Here is a 16,962-nt window from a genome sequence, read left to right as displayed (position 1 = left end):
GTTCTCAGACCAAATATATGACGCCAGCGATATCAAAGTTTCCATGGATCAACGTCATAAAAATACTTGGAACAGAATTTCCGGGAAAATAATTTTCATTATCATTTGTTGAAAAAATTTGTGGAAAAAAAGAAAAAGAAAAAGGGGAGAATAATAAATTTCCCTCACTTAGGTTGAAACTTGCTTCGCAATTCCGCACCCAAACGTAAAAAGAAATTAAGAATTGAGAAGCATAACAGGAAGCTGACTCGCTTTTAGCACATTCGCATTTTACAGGAACCGGCGAGAGGGGCCAGATCCGCAAGACGATCCTCATTCTCTATTTTTCCTTTCTTTGTAGAATCTCCCTGATCTGTGGTCTAGCCTTAAGCTGCACCCCTCCCTGCTTGTCCTACGCTCCCCTGACCGACGATTTCCCATTTGTCTCTCGTTGTCGGCGGTTGACGCGGCGATGTTCGGTTCCTCTTGATCCACCGACATCCTTTTCAGATCTGAGGTATAATTTTCATTTTCTTTAATGAATTGTGCGCATTTGAGAGATTTTGATCTCTCTGTAGGAGTCCATTGCTTAGGGCTTTGGATCGGTAATTTTATGATTCATTTGGTTGGAGAGAAAATGGGAAAAAAAGAGAGGAAATTTTCTACATAGATAAGTCGAGGTCTTAGTTGTCTGAGATCGCAAATGAAGAAAATTCGGAATTTCAATTGTTGTCTTCTCCTTCGTTTTCTTTAGCTGTCAAACGGGGCATTAGATACGTTTTCAATCAAGTGTGGATCCACGATTTGAACTCGGTTCATTGAGAGGTTTTGATTGATTTATGATGGTTTTCCTTTTTGTACAGAGTTTGAGATTTGATTTGAAACGATGTTGACGAAATTCGAGACGAAGAGTAATAGAGTTAAGGGTCTGAGTTTTCACACTAAGAGGCCATGGATCCTTGCGAGTCTTCACAGCGGTGTGATCCAGCTATGGGATTACAGAATGGGGACTCTTATTGACAGATTTGATGAGCACGATGGACCAGTGCGTGGTGTGCATTTCCACAAATCTCAGCCGCTGTTTGTTTCTGGAGGTATAAATTTCTGTCAAACCAATCTGTTTGTTTGTGAATACCTCTATAGTTTCACCATTTTGATCATGCGTACACTCCTGTGGGCGTATTAAGTATTATTGATTTCTATCTTTTTCGGATCTTGAACTCATTGGAGTTTCGCTTTTATTTCACAAGGTGGTGGAATTATTAAGTAGCATCGGTGAGTGTTGTATTTCAATAGACATGATGGGCATAGTGCATTTCTTTTTTGAACACCATTCAATGCCTAATATTTTGCAAATAACAATTAAAATATTCTATACTACAAATACATACAACTTAAAGTGGAGTTGTGAGTTTGAAATGGAATTCAGAAAGGTGGTAGTCATCATTTCGCTTTCAAATGGAATTCAGAATTGGAACTGTGTTTCTAGCCTAGGTTTCTCTCTCTTCCCTTTTTTCTTGGGTGCTATTTTATGCTTTTTTTTTCCTGATTGCTGTAAATCATAAAGATCAGTTATATTTGTAACTTTTATGAATGCAACTATATATCCATGCAGGATTCTAATGGAAGTAATTTTTGTTGGGCCAAAAAAAGCCTACCATGTGTCCATAATGCAATCTTCAAAGCCAAAGCATTCAAATGTATATCAAGAAGTGTAAGAGATACTATATGAAATATTGTTAAAAGAACAACCAAGTACTAGAACATCATGATTTATAGAATAACCTGTCAATGAAGAAAGAAAAACCACAGAGCGAATGTGATTGTAATTCACTATATCAGAAATAATGAATTACAACTTTGGAAAAGATACAAGCGGTACCTCATCAGATGTTCACAAATAAATAATTCTTCACCAAATGAAACTTCCAACCACCAAGTTGAACGAATCAAATTCTCAAAAGGTAAACCCTGTAGCCATATCTGTATTGATGGTGGGAGAAGCAAATCAAGCCTTAGAGAAGACCAATCTCTCTTCTTGTATTTTCTTTTTTCCCTTTCTATTGATCACAAACAACTGCCACCTAGAATGAGAAAAAGTCAAAGCTAACTTATTTCTCTTCTTTTCTCTTTTAAGTAAGAGGAATTTTATGGGGCTGGACCCATAAGATAATATATTTGTGTGCCTGTGTGTATCAATTTTTGGTTTATGCAAATGATGGTTTTTTGGTTATTTTTTCAGGAGATGATTACAAGATCAAGGTGTGGAATTATAAGTTACATAGGTGTTTATTTACCCTTTTTGGACACCTTGATTACATCCGCACAGTTCAGTTTCACCATGAGTATCCTTGGATTGTTAGTGCAAGTGATGACCAGACTATTAGAATATGGAACTGGCAGTCCCGCACTTTAATGTCTGTATTAACCGGACATAATCATTATGTCATGTGTGCCTCATTCCATCCCAAAGAGGACCTGGTTGTATCAGCCTCCTTAGATCAGACCGTTCGTGTTTGGGATATTGGTGCCTTGAGGAAGAAAACAAGTTCCCCTGCAGATGATATCCTGCGCTTGAGTCAAATGAACACAGATTTCTTTGGTGGAGTTGATGCTGTTGTTAAGTATGTTTTGGAGGGTCATGACCGAGGAGTGAATTGGGCTTCATTCCATCCCACTCTTCCTCTTATAGTCTCAGGAGCAGATGATCGCCAAGTGAAACTTTGGAGAATGAACGGTATGTGTGCAAAGGTCTCATATCTTTTCTCTCTAAATCTTTAATTTGTTCCTTGTGGATTTTTATTTATTTATTTTTCTGTAGAAAATTGTATTGAAATATTGGTTTTAAGCAAACAACACTGCTATGTCTTTGCATGCACTTCTCTCTGCATATATACAAAAGCAGGAAAACAATTTCTTGCCAATCTTCTCAACTTTTTCTGAAATGAAATTCAAATCGAACAATCGTAAACATGGACCATGCTGAAAAAGAATACAAATAAATAAATTTCTAGCTTCATATCAAAGAAACCCAAGGCCTGGCTCAAGTGCCAGGGATTGGGGTGGGGATATCGGAGGTTCTAAGTTCAAGGAACAAAAAAAGGAGAAAAAGAATGTTACCTATCAAAAGAAAAGGGTAGCAACCTGAAACATGATTTTTTTGCCCTGGCTTCTCACTTCCATAGAAATAAATGGACTGTTAATTTCATCCATTTGTTAATCGTATTTTCTTTTTGTTAGGGTTATAGAACTTTGTAGAATTGAACTAGCTAATGGTTTGCAACTTACCTTTTCTACTTTCAGACACAAAGGCTTGGGAAGTAGATACTTTGAGGGGGCACATGAATAATGTTTCATGTGTCTTCTTTCATGCAAGGCAGGATGTGATTGTGTCGAATTCAGAGGATAAAAGTATTCGTGTTTGGGATGCAACAAAGCGAACTGGTATTCAGACATTTCGAAGGGAACATGACAGGTTCTGGATTCTTACGGCACATCCTGAAATGAACCTTCTTGCAGCTGGTCATGATAGTGGCATGATTGTCTTTAAGTTGGAGAGAGAACGTCCTGCCTTTTCTGTGAGTGGTGATTGTCTGTACTATGTCAAAGACCGCTTTCTCCGCTTGTACGAATTCTCAACTCAGAAGGACGCTCAGGTGATTCCAATTCGCAGGCCTGGTTCTGCTGCCTTGAATCAAGGCCCAAGAACTCTTTCTTACAGCCCTACAGAAAATGCTGTTTTGATTTGTTCAGATGTGGACGGGGGGTCATATGAACTCTATATTGTGCCCAGAGATAGCATTGGCAGGGGGGATACGGTTCAGGATGCAAAAAGAGGGGTTGGAGGGTCAGCAGTTTTTGTGGCTCGAAACAGGTTTGCTGTACTAGAAAAGAGCAGCAACCAAGTGTTAGTCAAGAACCTTAAAAATGAGATCGTGAAGAAGAGTGTTCTTCCTGTTGCTGCTGATGCAATATTTTATGCTGGAACTGGGAACCTGCTGTGCAGGGCAGAGGATAGAGTCGTTGTCTTTGATCTCCAGCAGAGGCTTGTTCTTGGGGAACTTCAAACATCTTTCATCAGGTATGTTGTTTGGTCAAACGACATGGAGAATGTTGCTTTGCTGAGCAAGCATACTATCATAATAGCCAGTAAGAAACTCGAGCACCGGTGCACACTTCATGAGACAATCCGTGTAAAGAGTGGAGCCTGGGATGATAACGGGGTCTTCATATATACAACCCTGAATCACATTAAATATTGTCTTCCTAATGGTGATAATGGTATCATCAGGACCCTCGATGTCCCAGTATACATAACAAAAGTATCTCAAAACACTGTCTATTGCTTGGATCGAGATGGAAAAAACCTTGCTGTTGCAATCGATGCAACTGAATATGTCTTCAAGCTGTCCCTCCTGAAGAAGAGATTTGACCAGGTAATGAGCATGATCAGGAGCTCGGAGCTTTGTGGGCAGGCCATGATTGCTTACCTCCAGCAAAAGGGTTTCCCAGAGGTTGCTCTTCATTTTGTGAAGGATGAAAGGACTCGTTTCAACCTGGCACTAGAAAGTGGCAATATCCAGATCGCCGTTGCTTCTGCAAAGGAAATTGATAAGAAAGATCACTGGTATAGGTTGGGAGTGGAGGCCCTCCGTCAGGGTAATGCAGGCATTGTAGAATATGCATACCAAAGGACAAAGAACTTTGAGAGGTTATCCTTCCTCTATCTTGTAACAGGTAATATAGATAAATTGTCTAAAATGCTGAAAATTGCTGAAGTAAAGAATGATGTTATGGGCCAATTTCACAATGCCCTATACTTGGGTGATATTAGGGAGCGCGTCAAGATCTTGGAAAATGCTGGCCATTTGCCCCTTGCTTACATCACTGCTGCTGTCCATGGGCTCCATGACATTGCAGAACGTCTGGCTGCTGACCTTGGAGATAATGTCCCTTCTTTGCCTGAGGGAAAATCACATTCTCTTTTGATTCCTCCAAGTCCTATCATGTGTGGTGGAGATTGGCCCTTGTTGAGGGTCATGAAAGGAATATTTGAGGGTGGTCTTGATAATGTGGGCAGGAATGCTCAGGAAGAGGATGAAGAGGCTGCAGATGCTGATTGGGGTGAGGATTTGGATATTGTTGATGGGGAAAACATGCAGAATGGAGACATTGGTATGGTGCTGGAGGATGGGGAAGTGCATGAAGAAAATGAAGAGGGAGGATGGGATCTTGAGGATCTTGAACTTCCTCCTGAGCTTGATACTCCAAAGACTAGCAGCCATGCTCGCTCATCAGTTTTTATTGCCCCAACTCCTGGTATGCCTGTAAATCTAATTTGGACCCAAAGATCATCTCTTGCTGCAGAGCATGCTGCAGCTGGCAATTTTGATACTGCAATGCGTTTGCTGAGCCGGCAGCTTGGTATAAGGAATTTTGCTCCCTTGAAACCACTATTTTTTGATCTACACATGGGTAGCCACACTTACTTGCGTGCCCTTCCTTCATCGCCGGTGATCTCAGTAGCAGTTGAGAGGGGATGGAGCGAATCCTCCAGCCCTAATGTGAGGGGTCCACCTGCACTTGTGTTCAAATTCTCACAGTTGGAAGAAAAGCTAAAGGCTGGTTACAGGGCAACAACTGCTGGGAAATTTACAGAGGCTCTACGGATTTTTCTCAGTATTCTCCATACCATTCCTCTGATTGTGGTTGAATCAAGGAGGGAAGTAGATGAGGTCAAGGAATTGATCATCATTGTGAAAGAGTATGCTCTGGGTTTGCAAATGGAAGTTAAAAGGAGGGAAGTAAAGGATGATCCAGTTCGCCAGCAGGAACTGGCTGCTTACTTTACTCACTCTAACCTTCAATTGCCTCACCTGAGACTGGCATTGTTAAATGCCATGACTGTTTGCTATAAGGCACGCAATCTTAACACAGCAGCAAACTTTGCCCGGCGACTGTTGGAGACTAATCCCACCAATGAAAACCATGCCAAAACAGCCCGGCAAGTCCTGCAGGCTGCCGAGAGGAACATGACAGATGCATCGCCGCTGAATTATGACTTCAGAAACCCATTTGTTGTTTGTGGGGCAACGTACGTCCCCATATACCGCGGACAGAAGGATGTGTCGTGCCCTTTCTGCAGTTCGCGATTCGTTCCTTCACAGGAAGGGCAGCTTTGTACTGTTTGTGATCTTGCAGTTATTGGATCTGATGCATCTGGATTGCTCTGTTCTCCTTCCCAGATAAGGTGATTTGAGCTGCTGCTCAATCAGGAGCAATTTTCAAATTCAGCAGTAGCACTGATTATGCTAGCTGTTTCTTCTCGACAGGTAAAGGTAGGAACTTTAAACAAAGAGTTGAGTTCCATTAGATTGTATTTTTTTTTATTTTTTGTTTTCAAAAATTTTTATTGCCAGGCTTCATCTCTTCCTCTTCCCCAACACCTTTTAATTTTCATGTTCATGATTTTCACTGTAATAAGCTACTTAAGAATTTTGGATTAGGCTCTTCATGCGACTTGTGGGAATTAGTGTATCTTGTTGAGGTGACTGATTCGATGCTTTCACAGTCCGCTAGTTGCGAGTTTTTGTTAAGGTGTGACCACCATCATTCGGTATAAGTTAATGAAGTAGGAAACTGGTTGGGAACCATTTTGAGCCATTGGACAAGAGGGATTTATTAGGAGCTCCAATTGTTTCTCTTTTATATATATTTTTATTAGACAAGAAAAAGTGTTGCATTAGGAGTACGAAAGCGCAGTCCCTATGAGTTACGCTCTCGAATTTTAGACCAAAAAAAAAAAGGATATGTTCAGTAAGTGCCAGCTGTGATTAACTCAGCAATTTAAATATTTCTAGTACCACAAATTTCCGTATATGAGAAAACAATACAGAAATGAACTACTGACAAGCATGTAGCTTTTCTGCAGTAACCATAACTTTCTAAGATGTCAAAAGAAATTTATTGTCCTGACTGACATCCTTTCTATGAAGTATAAATCGTGAAATGAGAGAATGTGGCGATCGTACTATAGAAATGGTGAAAAAAGAGTTAAAGAGTTGATGGACGATAAAAATTATATGGTGTTCACTTTACCCTTTATTCCTATGATTCAGCAATATCCCTGGTTCTTTTGAGTTTACTTCCAAAAAATTAGCCGTCGGAGAGTGTAATTGATTTTAAGTTTATTTCACGTGGTGCTAGTGGTAAACCGTCGGGCCACAAAATACAACTGCCTTTCATACGTTGCATCTTGTGTAGGAACAAACAAATAGGAGAATCTAGAGATAAATCCGACTAATTAATGAATTGGCTGAAAAAAATAAAAACACAAATAGGTATACACTACTGCGCATCTGTCAATGCCATATTGGTGTTGGGGTCTGGCAGTGGCAGGTGAGATTATATGATGGGGTCTGAGCCACTGCGTATTGTTATGGACCTTGAATTTGATTGGGTCACATTTAACTGTGCTGGGCCAAGTTCGTTGCTCCCATGTAGACTTTTGTCCAGGCATGCAGTGGAGGCTGGTTGGGCTTCTACTTAGAAGCCTAGTGTGGAATCGAAGTGGAAAGTTGCTGATGAGTGGATAAAGGCTAGTGGCCCGCGTGCACATGGGGACTGGAGTGGATCTTGTTTGAACAGTTAATTGGGCCCAACTAATTCCGAAGTTAGGTGGAGGAACCCACATGCATAAGTTACTACTTTAGTTTCAACTGTTCATTCCACTGACTGACACGTTACTATTCATCAGAGAGTACTCATCCATTCATTTGTCGCCTTGTCATTTCTGAATTTTTTCGAAACCAACTCTTGGAATTTGAAACAAACTTCTCTATCGAGAAAATTCAAAGTTGCAGAATCGGTTCTAGCAGCTTTAGGCACAATGTACTGTCAAAATCAAGGGGCTTCTATGGTCTAGGTTATATGGATTTCTCTTCCTTCCATTCTTGCTACTATTATTAAATAAACCCAGTAAAATTTACTATCCCCGCTCATCCCAAAACATCTGATGATCGTATTCATGTTGAAGTTTAAGAGAGTTCCCTCCTATTTAGTTGGACCTCTAAAGGGGCACAAAGGAGGAGAGTTTAGGAAGGATGAAATAAAGCAGGTGGGGGCTTGAGGGTGGGATTAAGAGGAAATTTGGTTGTCAAAAGGGGTAGCAGGCACATGGTTGTAAAGTCCTGTGACCTTTCTTGAGACATAATGACAATGTAACGGCCAACACCCCAATAGTATACTCAAAGGGAAACCCTATCCTCTATAAATTCAGTCTATCTACAGAAATATAATAATAAATATAATAAAAATTCTAATCATGTCACGCACATGCAGGTCCAGTGGGACCAGCACCGCCGATAGGGCTTCAATTGGACCCACCCCTATGATTGGGACCATCTCAATCCCTAGGGACCCCTATTCCCTTTCATTATTAATTACCTAATTTTTTATTTTTTATTTTAAAAGGAGGAGAAAAAAAAAAAAACCAAAAGTTTCGTGTGCATTGTGACATGTGAACATATCCCCATTGATTGATTGTAATTATGATGAAAATGGTGTCCACAGTGAAGCCAGGCCACATCGTATCGTAATGAAAATATATATATGGTTGTTCTCAACAAACGTACTTTGTTGAGTGATGCGGTATACGGTGTTGCCACGGTTGCTGATTGAGGGCAGCGTCACGTGAGTGCCTCAAAAGTTCAGTGATAGCCTACATGGGCAGAGGGAACATCACCCACCCAAGTAGCTGATACGCTGCATGGTTCCCCTTTATCACAGTGTCTCCCCCATGCTCCCACTGTACATTTCCTTCCCCTCTTATTTATTAATATAATCTCATACCCAAATATTAAAGAAAATAACAATCATGAATCATCAGCTTTTACAATCCATGAAATGAAATATTTCTGATTTAAAGTGGAAATGAGGAATCAACTATTTCTTGTGATGTATGTGATGGTAAGTGTACCATCAAAAAAAGAGATTCTCCATTATGTGAAAAAAAAAATTTGTACTGTCCACTGTGAAGATTCACTCCTTTCTTTTTTGACTCCTTTTCCATGTTCAATTACCACCGGCGTACATGTATTAGACGAATGGAAGGGTGAAAAAGTAGATTCTTCTTTATCAAAATGGTGAAACATTAATTTTAATAGCCGTAGGGATCGAAAATGTAAAAATTAGACCTTATAGATTTGAACCCCGTAGAATGGAGCCCACTCCCTCTTGGGACTCCATTAGGACCATTACACTGCCACCACCTTTATATCGTGAGGTATTAGAACAGATGGGAGGTGCAGGATCACCAGCTGAGGGTGCATCCACCAGAACCCTACTCCATAAAAATAAATAATAACAATAATAATGAGAAGGAGGAGGAGGAGGAGGATTTATTAGAGGACGCCGAGAGAAAGAGGGAGAGAGAGAGAGTCAACTGAAGAAAGCGAGCGCAGGGCTCGAGAGTGAAAGAAAGGGACACAATTATTGGGACTCGCACACACAACACCATCCACCCACCCAATCACTCCTCTTTTTACCCCCCTCCCCATCTTCACCCTCTCATTTTGTTCCCAAAAAGGTTTGCCTCCCCTCGCCATTTCAATTTCCCCCTTTTTCTCAACCCTCTAAACTTAATGTCACATCACCACTTGTGTCTTAATTCCATGCCCTAATTTGAATTCAAAAACACCAACAAATATGTATGTAACACGCTCCCTGCAAATATTATTTTTTATTTTATTTTTTTTCAAAATCATATTAGTCAACCTTTCCTATGTATGTCATATACGACCCAAACAAAAAATCATATACCCAAATGCCTTAAATGCTTCATTGAAATCTTTGAAGAGGCGTAGGAAAGTGGATACGACAATCTTTGATATTTATTGTAAGGAATTTTCGTGTGAAACGGGTAACTTCCCATACCATCACGTTCTTAAAAAAAAAAATTTGAAATAAGGGACTGAAGTTCGTCAAAAGTAAAGGCACCTTATTTGACACCAATCAGAGAAATCAATAAAATAAAAAAGAAAAAGAAAATGAGGCGAATCCAGCAAAAGGGAGGCTTTGCCTCGGGCCCCTAATGATATTTCTTTAATATTATTAATAATTATTAGTATTTTCATTGAATTTCTGTGCCTGCCTATCATTGCTGTGGAAATTATTATTTTTAGCGTGAATTTAGAGCTATAATTTTATAATAATACCAAGACTTTTTCTATGGCACGCAAAACCAATTTTGTCAAGGGGTTCTTGTACGGCGCGGTTTAGGCTGCCGGGGCCGTACGAGTTTATTATTGAAATACATTAAATAAGCCTCAGTTCTTTGAACTCTTCACGTGATTTCTCAATCTTGCCACGTCTCCCGCCTTAAAGTTTCCTAATGATCGTCCATCCACCCTCCATCCATGGTTTTTTTTTTATACTAGTGGAACTGCCACGTCATATTATAACTTTATTTCTACAAAAATATCAAATCCTCAAATTGCATCCTAAAAAAGACTAAATTATAGAGTAACGCCACCAAATTTTTTTTAATAAATAAACAAATTGTAAAAGAGTGTTTGGTTAATACTTAATGATTTAAATTAATTTTTAATTAAATTATATTTAAATTGATAATTTGAAACCTATTATTTAATTCTTACCTTAAATTATTTAATAAAATTAACTTAAAATTTATTCTTAATTATCAAATTAATATATTTATCCTCGTAAATTATAATTAAAGCAAAGTAGATTAAGTAATAATGAAAGTTATGGAATAACAAAAAAGATGGTATAAATAACTAGAACAAATAAGAATAAAAATAAAAAAGATGAACTTAAAAATAATAAGTTAGTTCTTTTTACTTATTACTTAAAATTATTTTTTATTTTAAATTATAATATTAAATTATTTTATCAAACATACTTGATTTACTTATCAACTTAAATTAAGTTATTAAGGTTGTATTTTGTTATTTGACTAAATAAAAAAACCTAAAATATTTAGTTTTTTTTTATTAAGTTAAAAGTAATTTATTGATATCAATTAATATAATTAAAGTGAACTTGTTGTGGATAAATTTAATGTAGTTATGATGATTGATATCAAAATATTACTTTTAACTAAATAAAAAAAAACTTAATATTTTTATTTTTTATATTCAGTAAAAAAACATACACCACTTAAGTCAATTTATCAAACACCTACTAAGTTTAAACCTTTATAATATGTTCTCATTGACCCTAATTTATCATTTCTAATAGAAGTTCATTTGATTCTTAATTTATTAGCATGTTTGAATATTTTTTAATGAAAATAAGAAAAAAATTCATCAACATGAAAATCAAATTCAATTCTCATTAAAGTTTCAATTCCTTTGTTCGTGGTAACATTGTGATTCACTTTTATTTGTATCCTATTTTCATTCTTGTTTCTACATACTAGTTTTATTCTAGTATTTTAAGTCGAGTGACATATGATTATATTATATTAATGTTTGATTTGTATAAAAAAAAATAGAATAGAAAATATATTTAGTGTTTCATATTTATTTAAAATATAAATTACATTGCATTTTAACTTTTGACATTAAAAAAAAGTAATAAATATTATTCATATTTAATATTATTTGAAATTTGTTTAACAATTTGTCATATATTAAGTCATTTTTATTTCTTTATTAGTAATATTCATTATTAGAAAATTTAAAATATATTTATTATATTATTTGATCAATATCTGAAAACACTTTATATATATATATATATATATTAAATATTATATTAAATTTTATGTTGCATTTTATAATAATTTTTTAGATATTTTATTTTTCAAACTATAATTTGAACTTATTAATCAAAATTATAACGATTAAGACATGTATATCTCGACTTAAAATTATCTTCTTCTAACACTTCTTTCATCATATATTTATTTTATTCTACCGTATAGAATAGGTCATCTCATTTTTAAACAAATACGAAATCCTAGGATATTATATATAAGACACAAACATTGAATTTGATAGCAAGTGATATATGTCAAGCATATCATATCTAATAAAATATATTATATTATCCCAATGTTTTGTTTTATAAGGAATGCAAAACGTAATAGAAAATATATTCAAAGTTTGTATAAAATAAAATCATATTATATTTTAATATTTGTTACTAAAAAAATATGAAATCTCTCCTGCATTTAGTATTGGTTGGAAATTATTCTATAATTTATCATTTAAAATAATTTTTATTTATTTGTTAATAATATTCATGATTAAAACATTTAAAATTTATAAATAAAAAATATTACGTTACTAAATATATAAAAACACAAAACATTGCATATATATATATATAAAAATATTAGTGTTTTTTGTATTTTATATATTTTATTGAATTATAATTATAATGTTTTGTGTTTCAAAACAATCAATGTAAAAATTTTAAATATAAAAAAGATTTATATGAGAATAATAAATTTATGATCTATAGATTGTGTATATCTTACTTTATGCATCGTATAAGTAATTATTATAGGCAATAAAGGGAATGTAAAGATGCACACGAAGATTAGTTTGCAGTCTTTATTCAAGCATTTTATATTTGACATATTGGATCACATGAATTTCCACTAACATTGTGTATACTTTCTTACACATCGTCTATTAAAGATCCATTACACACAAATATATGCGTACACATTTCGAACGAAGTTATTATGTAAATCAACCTCCTTTTTGTAAAAATGATTATATGACTTAACGTAATGTGTACATGCACTTAGGTGGAATAACGTAAAATCTAAAATCAATTTTAATAATTAATAAAATTATATAATGTTTGAATTGAATTTGAAATAAATTAGACACGTTAACCTTAAAATTTCAAATTATAATTTTACTAATAATTTTTTCTTTGACTTTTTACCATAATTACATAGCATGCTAGGTCATTTGAGTTTGTTACATATCTTTGATCTCAAAATAGGATTATTATATTACATTCATTGTACATATCCTTCTATTTGATTATTTCACCAGGATAATTTATCCTATCTTATTGTCAATTAAAAACATAAAATACGATATATCATCTCAATTATAAGCAAAGATATAAAACAATAAGGTTCACAAATAATTTGGACAAAGAAAAAAAAGGTGATTTGGACGTAAAGAGTTTATACCCATTGCCAAAATAAAAGGAAATTGAGAAATTTAAATGATCATGTCATACTTTTCTATGAGACGCCAAATAAATAGAGTTTTAACAGCAAAGAAAAGACATAAAAACAAATCATCCGATGGAAATCGAAAGGGGAGTGCTCAATATTTAATTTCTGAAAATGTTGGGAGTGATGTCCTGTGAAGAGAATAAAAGGGAAAGAAGGTGTTCATATCTCGCATGTCCTTTATGAAATATTGGAGGTACAATATGAGTGTTAATTTTGTTCATACCTTATCCCATTATTATAATTTACACGGTACTTTATATTTGGCACTACATGTATGGCTGTGTATTGCCAGTCGACAAAGACACATGCAGTGCCCTAGTTGAGACGCAGGCGTGCAGAGATTGGAGTGTCCAGCGTTCACTTGGTATTCAGAATTCAGAGTCATACGCATGGAGATATAAGACGGTGTTGACCTCCTGATTTGGAAACCCAATATGGTGAATTAGTAAATAATTGAATCGATTTATTGAGAACCTAAGCAGAGAAATAAGTCAAAAATTTAATAATTAGGGGAAGAATTTGAGGGGAATACGAGGCATTCAACGTGAAAACAATACGAGGTGAGTCGGAGCGCAACACACTGCAGAATATCGCACGAAATTCGATAACAGTGTTGGGGGGAGTTGGTGACGATTGGCGTCACAGGCGCTGCGCCGACCGTCGGATGGTGATGGGACGAGTGTGATGGGTGATGGAGGCGTCGGTCAGAAATAATTGTGACGGGCACATGTGATGCAGTGATGGGGCGGTTTATGGTTTCATGGGTAGACTTCAGTGATTAAAAATTAATAAAATCAACTTAATTATAGGAGGAGGGGAGAGTCAGAAAAAGTAGAAGCGTGTTTTCCGGTGCAAAGAAGAATATGCAAAAGAAGGGGGGTGATGAGACACGTGGGGGGCGGGGGGCCGTAGGATGGGCATGCAAGGGCCGTGATTGAGTCAGCATTGATGAGATTAATTGTAAGTAACTGGGAGAGAACTGGAGAGGTGGCTTTGAGAGATAGATTTTTCAGTTGCTCTCTACCTCATCAAGGTACAACAAAACCAGCAGTGGGGAAGTGAGAGGGAAGAGGGTGTGGGGGGGTTTTTGGGATAAATGAGGGTGCAGAGGTGTAGCAGTATCCATGGCGGCGTTGCAGAGCTCTAATTCCGTGCTATTATTGCTTGAAAGTTGAAACAATAGAAAGAGAATTGAAGTGAGTCAAGAGAGGATTCACCGTTTCTCTATAAGGAATCAGATTATTGTTTGGAAAAGCTGCAAAACCCCATCACAACAACAAAAGACTCTCAGAATGCACAACCCCCACAGAAAGAGTCAGAATCAGAAGGACCCAGAAATAGCAACCACTGATCCTTGAATTTTCCATAGCCGCTTCTCTCAAGTAAGCTTCTGCTATGGATTTTCTCTCCGAATTGAGGCTAACATCAGTTTTCGGGTTGACGCAATGGCTGGGTACTTCTCACTAGGTGGGCGAGAGAGGGTGAATCTACGGGAAGAAGGAGAAGAAGAGAAGGTTGTGCACAACCCTGGAAACGAAATCCCCTCGAATAGCTTGTTTTTGTATAGAAACGAGGAGATCTACAACAAGGGTTTCGAGCTATGGCAACAGTACTGTCATCAACGGCTGCATCAACCGCAAAATATAGTATTCTCCTCCTCTGCAACATTCGGAGTCAGCACTCCTAGTGGAAGAACATACAACCTGTCTGATGAGTCGTGTAGATCGGGATTCACGGTGATGAGGCAAGGTGGAGGAGGAGGTGGCATGAATTGCCAGGACTGCGGCAACCAAGCCAAGAAGGACTGCATCCATATGAGATGCAGGACTTGCTGCAAGAGCCGAGGGTTTCCGTGCCCGACCCACGTCAAGAGTACTTGGGTTCCTGCTGCCAAAAGGCGTGAGAGGCAACTACAACTCGCTGCTTTCCAACAACAGCAGCAGCAGCAGCAGCAACAACAGGAACAACAACACCAACAACAGCAGATCCGAGGAGAGAATCAGAAAAGGCAGAGAGAGAATCCAGTTGCTCCCGCTCTAGCTACCACCACGTCAGGTAAACTTGTTGTTTACAATACAAACAAAGAAATATGGAATACAAAGAATTGATAGGTTTTGGACTGAAATTTAGGATGGTATATGAAGAAATCTCCAGGACTATGTGTATCTGTGATGCTGGAGTCTTTTGTGAGGAAAGATAAACAGGAATTTTCAACACTTGCTGTACTACTACCCAACAAAACCCTATCGTTTGCGTGATCAAGTCTTCCTCCACAGTCACCAACCCACCTCCTTTTCTTTCCCTTTTCTTTTCTTCCTTCTTTTTTCTACACTACTGTTGCTAAGTAAGACTGACGAAAAAGGGTTCATGGAATTAGTAAAAATGCTTGATCTTTCTCTCTTTCTTTCTGTTTGTTCAGTAAAATGTTTTGCTTTGATTTATTCTCAACTTTCTGCAAATGATTAGGGTTGGAAGTGGGACACTTTCCCTCTGAAGTTAATTCTCCGGCCTACTTCCGCTGCGTAAGAGTAAGCGCCATGGATGAGGCAGACGAGCAGTTGGCGTATCAGACTGCTGTTAACATCGGAGGGCATGTTTTCAAGGGAATTCTCTATGATCACGGCCCTGAAAGTCGTTATGGGGGCGAGAGCTCCTCCGGTGGCGGCAGCGGCAGTCAACAACACAATCTTATCACTGCACCCCCCGGCGTAACTACTACAAGCAACCAAGCTACCACATTGCTTGATCCTTCTTTATACCCAGCTCCACTCAACGTTTTCATGGCGGGTACGCAATTCTTCCCACCCCCAAGACCTTAAACAACCCTCTCTAAGCTTCTTTCCTTCTAACCAGTCTTGAATTCTATATTGTTCCTAATGTTATTGTGGTGGTAGCCAGTGCTATTTTAACGCTCTCTGAAGTAGAGAGTAAATGAAAAGAGAAATGACAAATGAGGATGATATGACTTGGGGATGTTGGTTTTGTTCAAATTTCAATGCAAAATTTTCATAGTTATTTGATCTTTATTGGTAACCCATTAAGCTTCCTGTTATCATTTTGAGTGTATCCCTTTGAGTCTTTGACCATGTGGATGTGTGCAGTTTTTGATATGATGTATCTTCTTTCCCCCTAAAAATCAGGGTTCTTCTTTGCTTATCGTTTTTCTCATTTGGGCTGATATTCAATTCGCTTTCTGGCTTGTCTCGAAGTCGAAGCTGCTTTTTTTCCCGTTTCCCCGTTTACTTGCCGGATGAAAATGTGGAATGAAATAATAGCTTTCGTGTTTGGTTAAGCAAAGAATTTTGAAGTCCTTCTGTATTTTGTTTTTTTACTAATCATTTTTTTTTTCCTTCCTTTTTTAAAAGAGAAAATTTGGGGCATGGTCGCTTGGGGGTCCAGCTTTTGAAGTGTTCCCATGCATTGCCAAATGTTGTCATTCAAATCCAGAAGATAAAACCCATGAAGAATCCCCTCATTTTCTCTTTGTGGACATGGGGATAACGTTGGCATTCATATCACTTGTTTACGAAAGAAAACAAAGCAAAACAAGAGAACAGAAAATCGATCAAGTACATGATATGGACATGCATGGATGTGACCTCCTGGTAGAATGGAAACTGAGGCCCATTAGTTGATGATGATGCTCAAGTTGGGTGCTTCAGAAACCATATGCATACTTGCTACATATTTGAGTGTGTAAGATTTAAATATCGATATCATTGTTATGGTACATAGGATATGATGAGATGAACATA

At 37.2% G+C, this 16,962-nt stretch overlaps 2 protein-coding genes across 2 annotated transcripts; both read left to right on the top strand.

Moving 5' to 3' along the window:
- Window positions 1-152: 152 nt before the first annotated feature.
- On the top strand, window positions 153-6,630 carry LOC117906566 (coatomer subunit alpha-1-like). The gene is made up of 4 exons (XM_034819629.1): window positions 153-496; window positions 843-1,073; window positions 2,222-2,716; window positions 3,283-6,630. The coding sequence occupies exons 2-4, from the start codon at window positions 866-868 to the stop codon at window positions 6,231-6,233; spliced, it is 3,654 nt and encodes a 1,217-aa protein (XP_034675520.1). The 5' UTR covers window positions 153-496; window positions 843-865; the 3' UTR covers window positions 6,234-6,630.
- A 7,724-nt stretch (window positions 6,631-14,354) lies between these two features.
- Window positions 14,355-16,517, top strand: LOC117906174 (protein EXPRESSION OF TERPENOIDS 1-like). The gene is made up of 2 exons (XM_034819134.1): window positions 14,355-15,262; window positions 15,674-16,517. The coding sequence occupies exons 1-2, from the start codon at window positions 14,653-14,655 to the stop codon at window positions 16,024-16,026; spliced, it is 963 nt and encodes a 320-aa protein (XP_034675025.1). The 5' UTR covers window positions 14,355-14,652; the 3' UTR covers window positions 16,027-16,517.
- The last annotated feature ends 445 nt before the right edge of the window (window positions 16,518-16,962 follow it).

The sequence above is a fragment of the Vitis riparia genome, chromosome 18, assembly GCF_004353265.1.
Source record: "Vitis riparia cultivar Riparia Gloire de Montpellier isolate 1030 chromosome 18, EGFV_Vit.rip_1.0, whole genome shotgun sequence".
In the NCBI taxonomy this organism is placed as follows: Eukaryota; Viridiplantae; Streptophyta; class Magnoliopsida; order Vitales; family Vitaceae; genus Vitis; species Vitis riparia.
This window is presented reverse-complemented; position numbering and strand designations above follow the sequence as displayed.